Source organism: Ambystoma mexicanum, chromosome 3q (genome assembly GCF_040938575.1).
Source record: "Ambystoma mexicanum isolate Mex_15411 chromosome 3q, UKY_AmexF1_1, whole genome shotgun sequence".
NCBI lineage: Eukaryota > Metazoa > Chordata > Amphibia > Caudata > Ambystomatidae > Ambystoma > Ambystoma mexicanum.
This window is the reverse complement of record NC_090926.1, coordinates 1,269,057,627-1,269,071,521: the sequence shown is the minus strand read 5'-3', so window position 1 is coordinate 1,269,071,521 and position 13,895 is coordinate 1,269,057,627. Positions and strand designations below refer to the sequence as shown.

Genomic DNA, 13,895 nt, shown 5'->3' with positions numbered 1-13,895 from the left:
GTAAAGAGCACCATGGTAAGAAACCATGGAGCTATTTACTCCATGGAAATCCGGCATGGTGAATGGAGTAATTACCGGTCCATTCCAAGGTTGGAGGGACCGGTAATTCCCCATTCACCATACCGGTTCCCCATCCCCATTCCTGCCCCCATAGGGCTCAATGGGAATGGGGAAGGAGTAAATTACGGCACGGTAAATTACGGTGCCGTAATTTACTCCAAGGTCCCTTTGCGGGTTGGATTTTTAACGCCTGCTAAAAGCAGGCGTTAAATGCCAACCCGCAAAAGGGAACTCGGAATATGGTGGTAAGTGTTAACGGTCACCGTTGCCATTAACGGTGACCGTTAACCCTTACCGCCAGCCTCGGAATGAGGCCCAATGCCCTTTGCTGGGTAAGGATCTGTAGCGCAGCATATGCTTTGGAAAGGTTATTTTACAGCTCCACTGCCCTACAGGAGTGCCCCTCTTTTTGGCCGCAGCAGATGTGGCAAATGCTGTAAATGAAAGTACCCACTGCTTCTTTGTCCTTCATTTTGAATTGGCACATGCAGTACAAACACTTTATGTTACACCATTACTGTTAGCGGTACTATTCACTGATATACATACATTGTGGAATACAAGAATGTTTACAACAGCGGCAACCACAGCTTCTTTACGTATGCCACAAGGCCGTTTATTCTGTGCAACCCAGGCACATACAGAGCTTTTTTAACTACCAGTAAGATTGATTGCGCTCTGCATATTCTGCTGTTTCCTTACTTGCCTTTACCTGCACTAGTATGTATGTGTGGAAGGTGCACCAGCTTTGCAATTTTGCAGCCTTACTACAAACTGTCCCACTTTCAGTTAAATGTTTTCTTCAACTGTATAACCGGCATGTGACCTGTTCATACTTTCCGTCACACTGCTCAGTCCACAAACAATGTATCAGTTTCACGGGTCATGGAAAGGGAAGCAGCAGATAAATCTAAGTAATGCCACATTCAACACGCCCACGTCACAGTGCAGGTTGCTGTTCTTTGTTTACCAGTGAGCGTTATACAGTTAGGAGCACTTAAGCCGTGCATTGCTAAGTTTGCAGAGCCTTGCATGAAGTGGACAGCAATACTTTAAATGTGGTGCCTACTGCATGAATACGTAGGGGTGGCGACAGGGGCGGTGTTATCAGCATACAGTGCATGTCCTACGCATGGCTCTAGGTGTGGAACGTAAACACGTTTGCTTCCGCAACTACTTAAAAGTGCATTTGAAGATGCAGACACTAATGGAGTCCTACGGATACTTGCCGTGTAATTGCACATATGCCAACCAGGTGAAGTCTATATATGTTACTAAAAACCTTTTCCCTTTACTAAATAAAATACCCTAAAGCAACGTTACGCTTCAAGTGCCCTACTAAAAACCTATGAAATTCACTAACAAAAAACATTGTTAAGGGGATGTTATGGTTAATTTGTGCTACTAAAAAAACCTATGAAATTCAATGAAAAAACGTTGCTACAGGGACGTTATGGTAACCTAAAACCCCCAGAAATTCGCCAGTTATGGTAAGGCACGCAACCATAACTCACACTGCCACTGTGCACTGCAAGGACCAACACCCATGACATCAAAGATGACATCACAGATGTCATTGATGACATCACTGATGACATCACAGGTCTGGCTCCCTCTTTTTTTGTTAGTGACATATCTACACTAGGGGCTTTTTTTCACTAACAGTGAGGATCTACAAAGTGAGAAGGTACTATAGTTGTACACCATGCCCTTCTAGAACCTTACCCTGTTCTTACACTGCATTCCTTACGGATCAGGAACATCATATGGTACATATACATACTGGAAATAGGAAGCCTGAAATACAGCAATGATTTGTATGCATTAAGATAATCAGTTAGGTTATGAACACTTTAGTACTGATACTTTTTTGCTTACTTTACTTTCTTTGTATATGCTGCTATTGGTATGTGTTGTGCTCTCTTTCAGTTTTGTGTGCAGTAGTACATTTATGTAGTAAGTGAGGGTATCGTAGCTACTTATCAAATGTTTAACAGTCCATAAAAGTGTAAAAGGAAAGCATGAATCATTTCACTATGCAACAAGGGATGAATTTGGATACTGCACCTCTATGATACATGATGCACACACTGCTTACGTTTGTGCATGAGTTTGGTCAGGTAATGGAAAGAAATGTGTAATGCAATACTGGTGTGTGTGTGTGTGTGTGTGTGTGTGTGCGTGCGTGCGTGCGTGCATGCGTGCGTGCGTGCGTGTGTGTGTGTAGATACCCATAATGAAGAACTATCAATACAGGTTAAGTAACTTCTCCATCCTTTCACAGGAGAACCCTATGCGCGTTGCCTTCAAGTATGTGTCTCTCCTTCTCTGCTTTGGATGATCATATAATTTGACATTGCCCGCTTGATATTCTGCTCTGTGAGCTATCAGTCCAAGAAATGCTTTGTTGAGAAATTCTATAGACATGCTGTCGCCTTCATAGTAAAAGGACCACAAAGACTGGAATTCTAGTAAAGGTAGACGTTGGTGCCTCTCCTATGCCGCCTGTAGCAGATAGACTGTAATAGAAAATCCAAGGTCATTGCAATGGTGCGTTGAATTGTTTTGTGCCAAATAAAACCCCTCACTACTTTCTCTCCATCTCCCCCAGCCACAGACCTGACGGTGGGGAAAATCTATGCTGCAATGATGATCATGGAATACTATCGGCAAAGTAAAGCAAAGCGACTGCAAGCACTACGAGAGGAACAGGTTGGCCCACACCAACTGTGTGTTTATGTATGATGATAGCAGTCCACAATCAATCTGACCCCAACCCGCATTGTGCTACATATCCTGATGTTAAACAAAGCAGGATGGATAGGCCTGGAACAAGCAGCATTTAGTAAAAATACATACACCCTTAGAAGACAGTGCTGTCCAGGGATCTATTGAATGCATGCCTTTCCTTATTCTTCCTCCTAATTTCGTGTGAAGGGATCACATCTGTCTCAATCCCAAATAAAGTGCTCAGAGGTAAAGCAAAAAGGTTACACATATATTGTGCTGCTGTTTCACATGTTTAGGCATACTGTTCCACTTGGCTGCTAATGTTGTCCCACCTGTTTGCTAATGCTCTACAACCTGCTTGATAATTATTTTCCACCTATCCAGTGAAGTTGTTCCACCTATCTGGTAAAACTGTAATACCCACATCGCCATCTATATGGTGTTGCCGTTCCAAACTGTTAATGCTGTAACACATGTTTGGTAACGCATGGTAATGATAGGCCTTCTATGCCGCTTCCGTGACAATTTTGGTTCATGCTTTCCCTTCTGTAGGCTAAATCCACTCCATCTATCTGGCATTTCTATCTTATCCTGTCATAATGCTGCAATATAATTTGGTAGCTGTTATCATGATCTTTGTGTGTGCAGGTTGAGGTAATGAAGCTTAGATGCATTTTGCATAACAGGGTTGGAAGAAACACTCTCCTCCTCTATTGGAGTACTAGCCAATCTAAGAGTCCTTTGTATGTGCCTTAACTAACACCCTACTGCACTGACAACAAAAGCCGTCCCTCTGTATAGGAAGGAGCCAATACTCAATCCAACAGCTATCAAGGACTTTCTGAACTAGGTGTGTCCTGTCAATGCTTACAGCCAGACAAGTTCTCCTCTTCAGGCAGCTTATCCCATCAACCCATCAAAGACCCAAGGTAGTTACCCATGAAAAGGGATTCTGAAGGACACCTTTATTTATTTTATTCATTTATAAAGCGCGGTGCAGCCCGTGGGTATCGAGGCGCTGCTACAGAGTACAGTAGAATGGTTACAGAATACTGTACAATACTTGCAAAATTTCAGGTACGGGTTATACATAGTTACATGGTGTACAATGTTTTAGGTGAACAACCAAGTTTTGAGAGCATACCGGAACATATAGAGAGAGTAATATGATATGATATGATATTTCATTTGTATCGCGCTCGTACACAAGTGTTTCAGAGCACGACTAGGCAAGGGAGGGGAACAGGGGAGAACACAGCACAACATAAAAACGTGCTTGGGAAAGAGAAAAGTGCATGGAAGGGGGAGAGTGGAAAGTGCAGAGCAGAGGAGCGCAGACAAATAATAATAAATACAAATAAATAGAAAATGAAGGCAATAAACAGTGGTAGTGCATCCAGCAAGCAGCAAGTGCTTTGTTTAAGGCAGCAGACTGGGTAAGTCTGATAAGTGCAGAAAAAGAAGGAAAGTGGGGGGCTGTATGGGTACAGATACAGTCCCTAGTGCAAGGGGTGGCCAGGAGGCAGTGCAGGAAGGTGGAAGGGTGAGCAGGTACCTGGGCCAAGAGAGAGCAGATCAGCAGGGGATAAGGGGGGCGAAGGCAGAAGCAAAGAGGAAGGTCTTGAGGTGCTTCCGGAACCTGAGATGGTTCTCCTCAAGTTTTAGACTGGCAGGGAGGCTGTTCCAGAGGATAGATAGAAGATAGAGATCTACCCCCAGCTCATTTCTTTGAAAAATTATTGCCCCGGAGGGAGTTAGAGGAGCGAAGAGCTCGAGAGGGGAGGTATTTGCGGAGGGATAGCTGAAGGTATTTTGGACCCAGGCTCCAGAAAGCCTTGTGGGCAATGCAGAGGGTTTTGAATTTTATCCTTGCATCCACTGGGAGCCAATGGATAGATTTCAGAGCTGGAGAGATACGATCCCAGGGCTTGGGGCCAAGGAAAAGTCTCGCAGTCCTGTTCTGGATAAGTTGTAGAGGGCAGAGAGTAGAGGCAGGTAGATTTAGAAAGAGGCTTTTACAATAGTCCAACCTAGAGAGAACCAGAGCTTGGGAGACAGTGAGCTTCTGACGGAAGGAGAGGAAAGGCAGAGTACCTCTGAGGAGGTGCAATAGGAAGTTTGACTTTTTAGAGACCTCAGAGATATGGGTGAAGAAGGAATGTGTGGAGTCAAAGATGACCCCAGGGTTCTTAGCCTCGCAGGTAAGGATAGAAGGAGGGCCAAGGGAGGCCGGCCAGAGAGTGAGGGAAAAGGATGGAGAAGTTCTTCAAAGAGAGATGTTGGCAGGGAGTTCCAATGTCTGGCTGTAATAAAAGGGAAGCCAACCCCTCCTGCTTTGGCGTGTTTGACTTTGGGCAGCATGAGACGATCGGAGTAGGGTGTTCTGGTTGGTCTGGATCAGCTTGCCTTAATTACCTTATTGGCGAGGTAAGGGCGGGCTGTGTTGGCAATGCACTTGTGAGTGATGGCTAGTGTTTTAAAAATGATGCGTTCTCTGATGGGGAGACAATAGGCATTACGCCCATTATGGTAATGCTGAGGGCGGCTCTGAGTGCATTATTCTGGATGATTTGTAGTTTCGTGTTCTTTTAGGCGGTGCCAGCAAAGAGGACATTACAGTAGTCCAGTTTTGATCCAATGATGGCTCTGGAAACAGTGAGGCAATTTTCAGTGGACAGGTAGGGTTTTGCTGCATTGAGTAGTTTGGTTGCGTAGGCAGCAGAGGATGCAATGCCGCTAACCTGCCAGGACATTGAGAGGTTGGCGTCTAGGTGGACTCCTATGGTTTTTGACTGATGAGGATACAGGGATATGTATGTTGTCTATGGTGAATGCAGTGTATTGGCTGCTGAGTTTTTTTAGCGTTTCTTGTGGTCCAACCTGAAGGATTTCCATTTTTTCTCCATTGAGGCACAGCCAGTTGTTGGCCATCCAAGCCTGAATGGTGGAGTAGGCTGTATTGAGGGTATTGGTGTCAGAGTTGTAGTTACCGTGAGGGAGAGTAGGACTTGTGTGTCATCGGCATAGTTGGTGTAGGCTATGCCGATGGAGTCAAGGATGTTGAACAGTGGTCTCGTGAAGATGTTGTAAAGTGTTGGCGAGATGCACACGCCCTATGGGACTCCGCAGTGGATGGTGGCTGGGGTGGCACAGGCCAGTTCTGAAAAAACTCTCATTGCTCTTCTTTCTAGGATGAAGCGATCCAGGCTTTGGCATTCGGTGAGAAGTAGGCAGTGGTGGCAGAGAGTGTTGTTGTCCACTAAGTCGAAGGCAGCTGACAAGTCTAGAAGGAGGAGAAGGGCCGGTTTAACTAAATCCCTAATTTAATCGAGTTGTTTTTTTAAATCAAGTAGTGCTGATTCTGTGCTATGGCTGTGTCGAAAGCTGGATTGTTGTAATCCTAGGATATGATTAGGTTCGAGGAAGTGTTGGACCTGTAGATAAGCTGCCTTATCTAGAATTTTTAATAAGAATGGTACAGTTGTTATAGGCCTGCAGTTGTTGGGTGCAATGGGGTTGAGAGATGTTTTTTTAGGGGTGGTCTTACCCATGCTTCCTTAAATTGTGGGGGGACGAGTACTGAGGTAAATTACCTGTTCATAAAGGCTGTGAAGAAAGGGGCAAGGGTGGCTGCGCATTCCTTGATAATGTTGGTGGACAGGGATCCCCTTTGCATTTTGAGGATTTAAGGTTTTTCAATAGGCTAAGGACTTCAGGTTCAGAGACTTTTCTTTAAGTGAAGTGGGGAGAGTTCTGGGAGGGTGTGTCCAGTTTTGTAGCGTTAACTGTGTGGTGTGGGGTGTTCAGGCTGTTCTGGTTGGTCTGGATTTTGCTGTGTCGGAGGTCTATTTTTTTAGCATGGCTGATTGGATGTTGGAGTGTCAGGTTTCATCTTTGGTGAAGGATGGCAAGGGGGGACTGGAGCTTCGAGTTATCTAAAGATATAAAAGATTTCCCCGGTGTTTGATTTTGATTTGGCAATCCTGGTGTTGAAAGGAGGCGGCTTTGGCTAAGTAGATAGCTTTTTTGTATTTGGCTGAGAGCTTGTTGAATTGTAGTTTCAGGGATTCGATTGGGTTTTTTGCTAGGCGGTGAGGACGATGCGTTTACTGTTTTGCAGTGCAAGTAGCTCTGGGGTGTACCATGAGTTTGCGTGCCTGATGGGTTTCACTCTACGTTCTTCTAGAGGAGCTATGACGTCGACTGCTTGGGTTAGTGTGGAGTTGTATATGTCAGCGAGGACGTGGGGTCCTTTGAGAATGGTGGTCTGAGTAAGGATACTTCTAGGAATGATAGAAGGTCGTCTTTAGTCAGTTTGCGTGTTCTGCGTGCAAGAGCAGGAGGTAGAGGGGTGGTGACATGTTTATGTTTCTGGGGTGGGGGGATGTAGAAGAGGATGATGTGGTGGTCTGTCCATGGGCAGAGGTCATTGGAATTTATGGAAGGCGAGCAGTTGAGGTTGGCAATCGACACCAGGATTCGGCCTTTGATGTGGGTGGGGTTGGTGACACATTGTGAGAATCCAAGGGTTGGCAAGTTTATCGATTTGTAGGTCTGCTGGATCATTGAGGCGTAGGTTCAAGTCCCCTAGCAGGATGATTTTTGAGAATATTTTAATGTTGTCCTCAAGGGAGTGGAGGAGGTTATCATGGAAACTTGTTGTGGGACCTGATGGACAGTAGGTCATGTGAAAAGTGATGGTGCAGGTGGGGGCGGTGGGGAGCTTGAGGGAGAGGATGTTGCTGTTGTTTTCGAGCGAGGTATTGAGCTGCCTGAAGGGTAGGGACTCTTTGGCTATGATGACCACTCCTCCCCCTCTAGTATCTGTGTGGTCCTGTCGGTGGATGGTGTAGCCTGATGGGAGGGCTAGGAATAAGGCAGGTCGAGAGGCTCCCTGGCGCCATGTCTCTGAGATGGCTAGGGCATCTAGGTTGTGGACTGTAAGCAGGTTATGGTTATTGATGGCGTGCGCTGGCAGGGAGCGAGCTTGTGTGCTAGGGGTTTTGGGGTGGCTTAGGAGTGGGTGTGGTAGTGGCAAGTTTGTCGGTGGAGGCCGGTGGGGTGGGCTTGGACGTTTCACCTGTAGTATGCAAAGTAATGGAATTTAAATTGGTGTGCATTTCTGCTTTGGCATGCAAGATATTGACATTGCCATTAGTATGCATTTCAACAATATTATGCAGTACATTGACATTGTTCTGCAGGGCGTTGGCAGAGGGTTCCTTCAGTGGGATGGCAAGAATGTTGGTAGTTTCCGATTTATGATCGAATGCGGCCCATGTTTGAGTATGACCACTGCTGGAGTGGGGGCAAGATAATGTGGCCTCGTAGAAGTCTTGATGGCTTCTGAGGGGATGGATAGGTCAATAGGGATGTTTGCGAAGGAGAAATGGGGGTGTTCTTCCCTTTATAGATCCTTGGTAGGTGTTCTTTTCTTAACCTGGGCAAGGACTCTCCTGTTGCTGGTGCCGGTGGGTATAGCTGAGGTGGTGCCCTGGCTTGGCGGCTGCCTCGGGTGGAGATGCCTTGTTGGGGTTTTGTTTGCGATTGTGGGATGGGGCATCTTGGCTGGGTGTCTGGGTATAACATCACCCTGTGGGTGAGAGTGTGACTGGTTTGCGGTTAGGTGGGCAGACGGACTGTGAGTGGGGCGGATGCTAGGGCACGGGAGATGTGAGGGAGCAGCTCTGGACTTCGCGGCTGGGTGAGTTAGGGGCCGGTAGGCAGGCTTACAGGTAGGAAAGGGATGTTCCGTGGCTGCAGCCAAGGAGGACACTGTGGGCTTAGTGCAGAGCCAAAGTAGACGGTTCCTGATTGTGGTGCACCTGGGGAAGATGGGCTGGAGTGTGGGTTGGGTTCGGGCACGTACAGTATTGAGCCTACGTCTGATGGATTCTGCAATGGGCGATATATCCTGACTTGGTGTTGCATATGAATTGAAGGGTCTGGCTTGGAGCGGGCGATCAGGCGGCAGCACGCATCGTATGAATCCGGCATGCAGATATGGGGCAGCTATCTTGGCCTGCCTGTTGTAGGTCTGCGTCTAGTATGGGCAGGGCCTTTCTTGCTTTCGGGGCACTCCATGGCGGTGCAGTGGAATACGGGGGTGCTGCATGGTGCGCCGGCAGGGACTAGATGTGCGGGGAGGGTGCCATAGGGGGGTTCTTGGTTTACCGGCTCTGGCCTTGGGTCCGGTTGGGCTTGTTATAAATCAATCCAGAAGTAGTTCAGCTAAGGTAGTGGAGGGGCCGAGATCCGTGGCTCCATTCTGCATGCGGCGCCTAACACCTGTGGAGCACACCACTGTGCCCTTGGCCTGCATGGGCTTTGCCGCAGCGGTTCGGGAGCGTGGGTTTTATCGTAAGCGTTAGCGTAGAAGAGCGTCAAACGTGGTCTCGAACGTAGTGTAGCACGGAGATTGGGCAGCATGCTCTGCGGACCTGCGGCACACAACATCACGCCCTTAGACTGTGCAGGCTTTTCCACAGAGGGTCGGTACATGGGTTTTATCGTAAGCATCAGTGGAGAAGAGCGTCAAACGTGATGTTGAATGTAGTGCAGAACGCAGATCGGGCAGCGTGCTCTGCGGACCTGTGGCGTACAACACTGCACCCTTGGCCTGTGCAGGATTTGCAGCAGAGTTTCAGTGCGTGGGTTTATCATAAGGGCCAGCAGAGAAGATCGTCGAGCTCAGTGCTGAACGTAGTGTAGAATGGAGATCATGCAGCATACTCCGCACCGCACCCTTGGCCTGCGCAGTTTTGCCACAGAGGGTCAAGTGCGTGGGTTTTATTGTAAGTGTCAGCGGAGAAGAGTGTCGACAGGGGCGTTGAACGTAGTGTAGAACAGAGATTGAACCGCATGCTCTGCTGACCTGCCGCACACAACAACGCACCCTTGGCCTGCACAGGGATTACAAATGCAATAGAGCAATATTAAGATAATGTCATAATTAAGCACTAATGCCCGACCCGGTGGCCCGGATCAGGTGGTAATGGCTATGTGCACAAATTGCAAACCAGAACGCCCCTCTAATGGATTGCATCCTCCCACGACTTACTCACCTTAGATATATTTCTGCGGTAGCAGAAAACCTCAGAAATTGTTTCACCACTGTGGGGCACTGTGCTGCTTCAACATTGAGGTTAATTGACATTCCTTGGCACCAGGCATCGATACAGACAGCTAGCGACATGCCCCGTGACCTAATTTCCTTTTATCTGCATACTCAGCACGCCCATTCAGAGCGTTTCCAACCTCATAGAAATGTTCTGCTGTACTCCAAACGGACGTTTTGAATGGATTGTTTCCTCCCCCGGATTCCTCATTTTAGATATTTATTCTCCTTCTTTGTAGATCTCAGAAACGTTTTTCCACAGCAGGAGGTGTTGTGAGCACTGGCGTTGGTGGCCTTTTGAGTCATCATCTCCGTGATCAGACGTTCACTTCGATGCGGGTACAAAAAGCGCGCTCTTCCCCCCGCACCCGACCTCAGTCCCTTTTTTCCACATGCCCTGCCTGCTACTCAGGAACTTGGTCTCAGAAATCGTTTGACGCATTTTATTTAAATTCTTAAAAGTTTTGGTAGACTCCGGTTTCAGGAAATGCTGTGATTGCGGTGCAGAAATGTCACAGGATTTTTCTGGTGCCTCGATACCAACCATGTTGTAGCGGGTTGCGGCTCATGTGAAGTTATGACACCCAAGGTCTTAAACGACAGAGCCTCCAAATTGGCCCTGGAAGGCTCCAAGTACAACTCCATTAAAGATTCGACCCAATGAAAAGAGCTGTTCGGCCAAGAAAACACTGTAAGAGGTCTCACTCGAACAGCGACTCTGGTTATTCCTCTTCTTTCTCATCGCAGAATAAGAAGAGAAGGAGAAAGCATTCATCGACTGACTCATCCCCAGAAAGACAGATAGGGTTCCCGTCTAAATCACCCTTGGCAGAGAAGTGGGAAGAGTTTTGCATCAAGATGATGCAGGTCTTCGAGAAAGCGGTCCACCGTTTCTCTCTTCCTCCAGGAAGAAGACCTCCAAGCCCACCGTGCCCGATAAGTCCAGGCTGGGTCTCGACTCACCAACCACCATGTGCGCCTAAGATCCCAAGATCAGCGAAGTCATCGATCAGACCATTGATTCCATCGGCGATCGATCATTTTTCGATGTACCACCAGCTCCATTTGCGCCATTGACGTCACAGCCTTAGCTGTTTAAGGCGGGCGAGGATCCGTCGAGTAGGTTCGTTCCAAAATCTACTAGGGATTTAATGTCCTCTTTTCAGGATGTTTTTGATGAAGATGATGAACCGGTACCCTTTGGGCTCGAACCTATAGGTCCTCCTCGACACCCTAAAGAGTTTCAGGATGTGGAAGGGAGGTTGTCTGATTTAGCTCAGCCCTTCCTGATGCAAGTGGCTTGAACATCTCTCCTGAGGTGGAATTCCCACAGGGAGATACTAGAGCCCATACAAACATGGCTTACAGGAAAATTATGGCAAAGGTAATGGATGCATTAGGTTGGGTCCGCCACCAGGCAAAATTACGCAATGTGACTTAACAGATATTCTGGACAAGTACATATCCGTTCAGCCTGTTCGCCCGTTACATATTGCCATAAACAATCCCCTCATAGAGCTATGGAAGACTCCCTGCTCAAGTCCAGCAGTCCATGAGGATTTTGATAAAAAGTATAAACCAACTTTATCTGACCTGGAGTTCCTAACACAACATCTGGCTCACGACAATCTGGTGGTACAGGCTGCGACTTGAGCAATAAGGCGAGGGCCTATCCATCATTACCACTTGACAGGTATGACAAGCGTTACACCGCTTTGTCGAAAAAAATTTCTTTGCCTCGGGCACTATGGGACTTAAATCTGTTAATGCTACATGTGCTATGTCAAAATATGCACACACACTTTGGTCTGTGATTGCTGAGGCAGCCGAGCACTTTCCAGAAGGTGAAACGAGGAAAGGTTTCCTCAACATAATGATGGATGGAAAAGAAGCTATACAACAGTCCCTAAAGTGAGGACTTGACACAGCCTGGAGATCTATAGTGGCGAGTTCCATCATCTAGATTCACCTGGCTAAGAAAATACATATTTGCACAGGATGTCAAAAGTTGTTCTTATCCTTTTGGCCAAAAGACAGTAGACAGCCTTGAGAAATTGCAGGCATCCAAAGCTGCGGCAAAATCTTTATGTGTGGCAATCAGACAACCTGCACAACCTTCCACTCAATGTAATGGTAAGCCTTTCATTTTTATAATTATGAACAAAAAGGTAAACAGCCCACTGCCCGTCAAGGGCAATGTCAGATACGTTTCTCTCGTCCTTCCAGAGGCAGAGAAGGCAAGACTTGGTTGCTACCACGTCTGTCCTCTCCAGTGCTACCACCTCTGAAAAACCTCTTCAAAAGTTTCTGCCACACAACACCAGTAGGGGGATTCTGTCGCAACATTTGCAAGAATGGTGCTCAATTACTTCAGACGCATGGGCACTTCAGGTAGTATCCCAAGGTTACTGCCTTCCATTTTTAAAGCGCCCGCCGGATTGCCCCCCTCTAGCCAGACCACCTCCTATTCCAGACCAACTGCTTCTTCAAGAGGTTTCCACTCTTCTGGAGAAGTGATCCATAGAGTTGACACCTATTCAGGAAAGGAACAGCGGGTGGTGCTCCCCCTATCTTTTTTAAATAACTCTGTTTATTTGGGTTTATACAACAAAACATCATAAACATAGGCATTCAGCAGAAAGTTACGGCAGTATTGACAATAGGAGGCAGCAGGGTCAGAGGGGTACCTTGGGTACATCCGAAAGACAGAAATGGGTGGCAGTTCCGGTTGTGTCATGTGTCCATCGGTGAGGAGAGAGGAGGGGGGGTGGGCGGAGGCTGGGAGAGGGAGTAAGGGGAGGGGGTATCTCTCAGTACACGTCTAACCATTTCCCCCATATCTTTTTGAATTTTCGGGGGCAGCATCTCGCATTGTAGATGCAGTGTTCCATAGATGCGCATCTGCTTACTTCGTTGATCCAGCGGTTCAAACATATTGGCCCTCATTACAACTCAGGCGTTAAGGGTTAACGCCACCGTTAACCCTTAACGCCTGATTCTGATTTTAACGCCTGCTTTTAGCAGGCGTTAAAATCCATGGCGCTAACCCGCCATGGTGCTAATTACGCCGCCGTAATTTACGGCGGCGTAATTAGCGCCTTCCCCACTCCCATTATGCCCTATGGGGCAAAAATGGGAATGGGGAAGGGAAAATGGGAAATGGGGATTTACCGCCCCACTCACCTTGGAATGGGGCGGTAAATCCGCCATCCACCATGGTGTAAACAGAGTTTACACCATGGTGGTAAAGTTGGTGCACTTAGCACCAAGGTTGTAATGACCTCCATTGAATCTGTCGAGCCCCAAGTTGCAGCGATCAGCCGTTTCCCTGCTCCCAATGCCACCGCTAGGAACGACTTTTCATCTTTGGTGAGGTCGACCTCCCCCCAAATTCAAAGGAGTGTCATTTTGGGGTCTTTCGGAATTGGTGATCTTATTGTGTTGGAAATCATAGTAATGCACTCGTTCCAGAAGGCTTGTAGTACATCGCAGTCCCAGATCAAATGGAAAAAGGTGTCTGTCTCCTGTTTACATTGGAGGCAGGTCTCATCTCTGCCCCCACAGCCCCATTTGGCAAGGGCTGTGTGAGGGTAGTAGGAGCAGTGGAGTATTCTGAGTTGTATCAGTCTTAGTTTATCTCTGATACCTATCTCTAGGGGGAACATCAATGCGTCTACCCAGTCTTCCGGTTCCAGTTCGCCCAGATCTCTTTCCCATCTCTCTTTCAACTTAGTAAGTTCTTTAGTTCCGAAAGAGTTAAGGGCTTGGTAAAGCGTGGAGGTGACTTTGGAGGAGATACGTTGCGGGAGAATGTTTGTCTCCATGGGGGAGCAAGGAGGTATAATGGTTGTGTCTGGGAACTGGGTGCGTATGGCATGAGAAAACTGTGCATGTCGAGGCCGGCCCATAGGTGTCAGACCAAATTTGTCATTCAGGGTTTCGAACTCTAGTAGGCGTCCCTCTTGGATCACGTGTGCCAGTATGATTA

The 13,895-nt window shown here is 47.4% G+C and overlaps 1 protein-coding gene across 18 annotated transcripts in view; it reads left to right on the top strand.

Annotated features, from left to right (window-relative positions):
- CACNA1A (calcium voltage-gated channel subunit alpha1 A) overlaps positions 1 to 13,895 on the top strand; it is a 2,932,691-nt gene that overhangs the window by 2,560,868 nt on the left and 357,928 nt on the right. For all 18 annotated transcript variants that reach the window (XM_069604327.1, XM_069604317.1, XM_069604315.1 and 15 more), the window contains one exon: positions 2,672 to 2,772. In XM_069604327.1, coding sequence (XP_069460428.1) covers positions 2,672 to 2,772 — 101 coding nt within the window. The remainder of the gene's footprint in view (positions 1 to 2,671; positions 2,773 to 13,895) is intronic.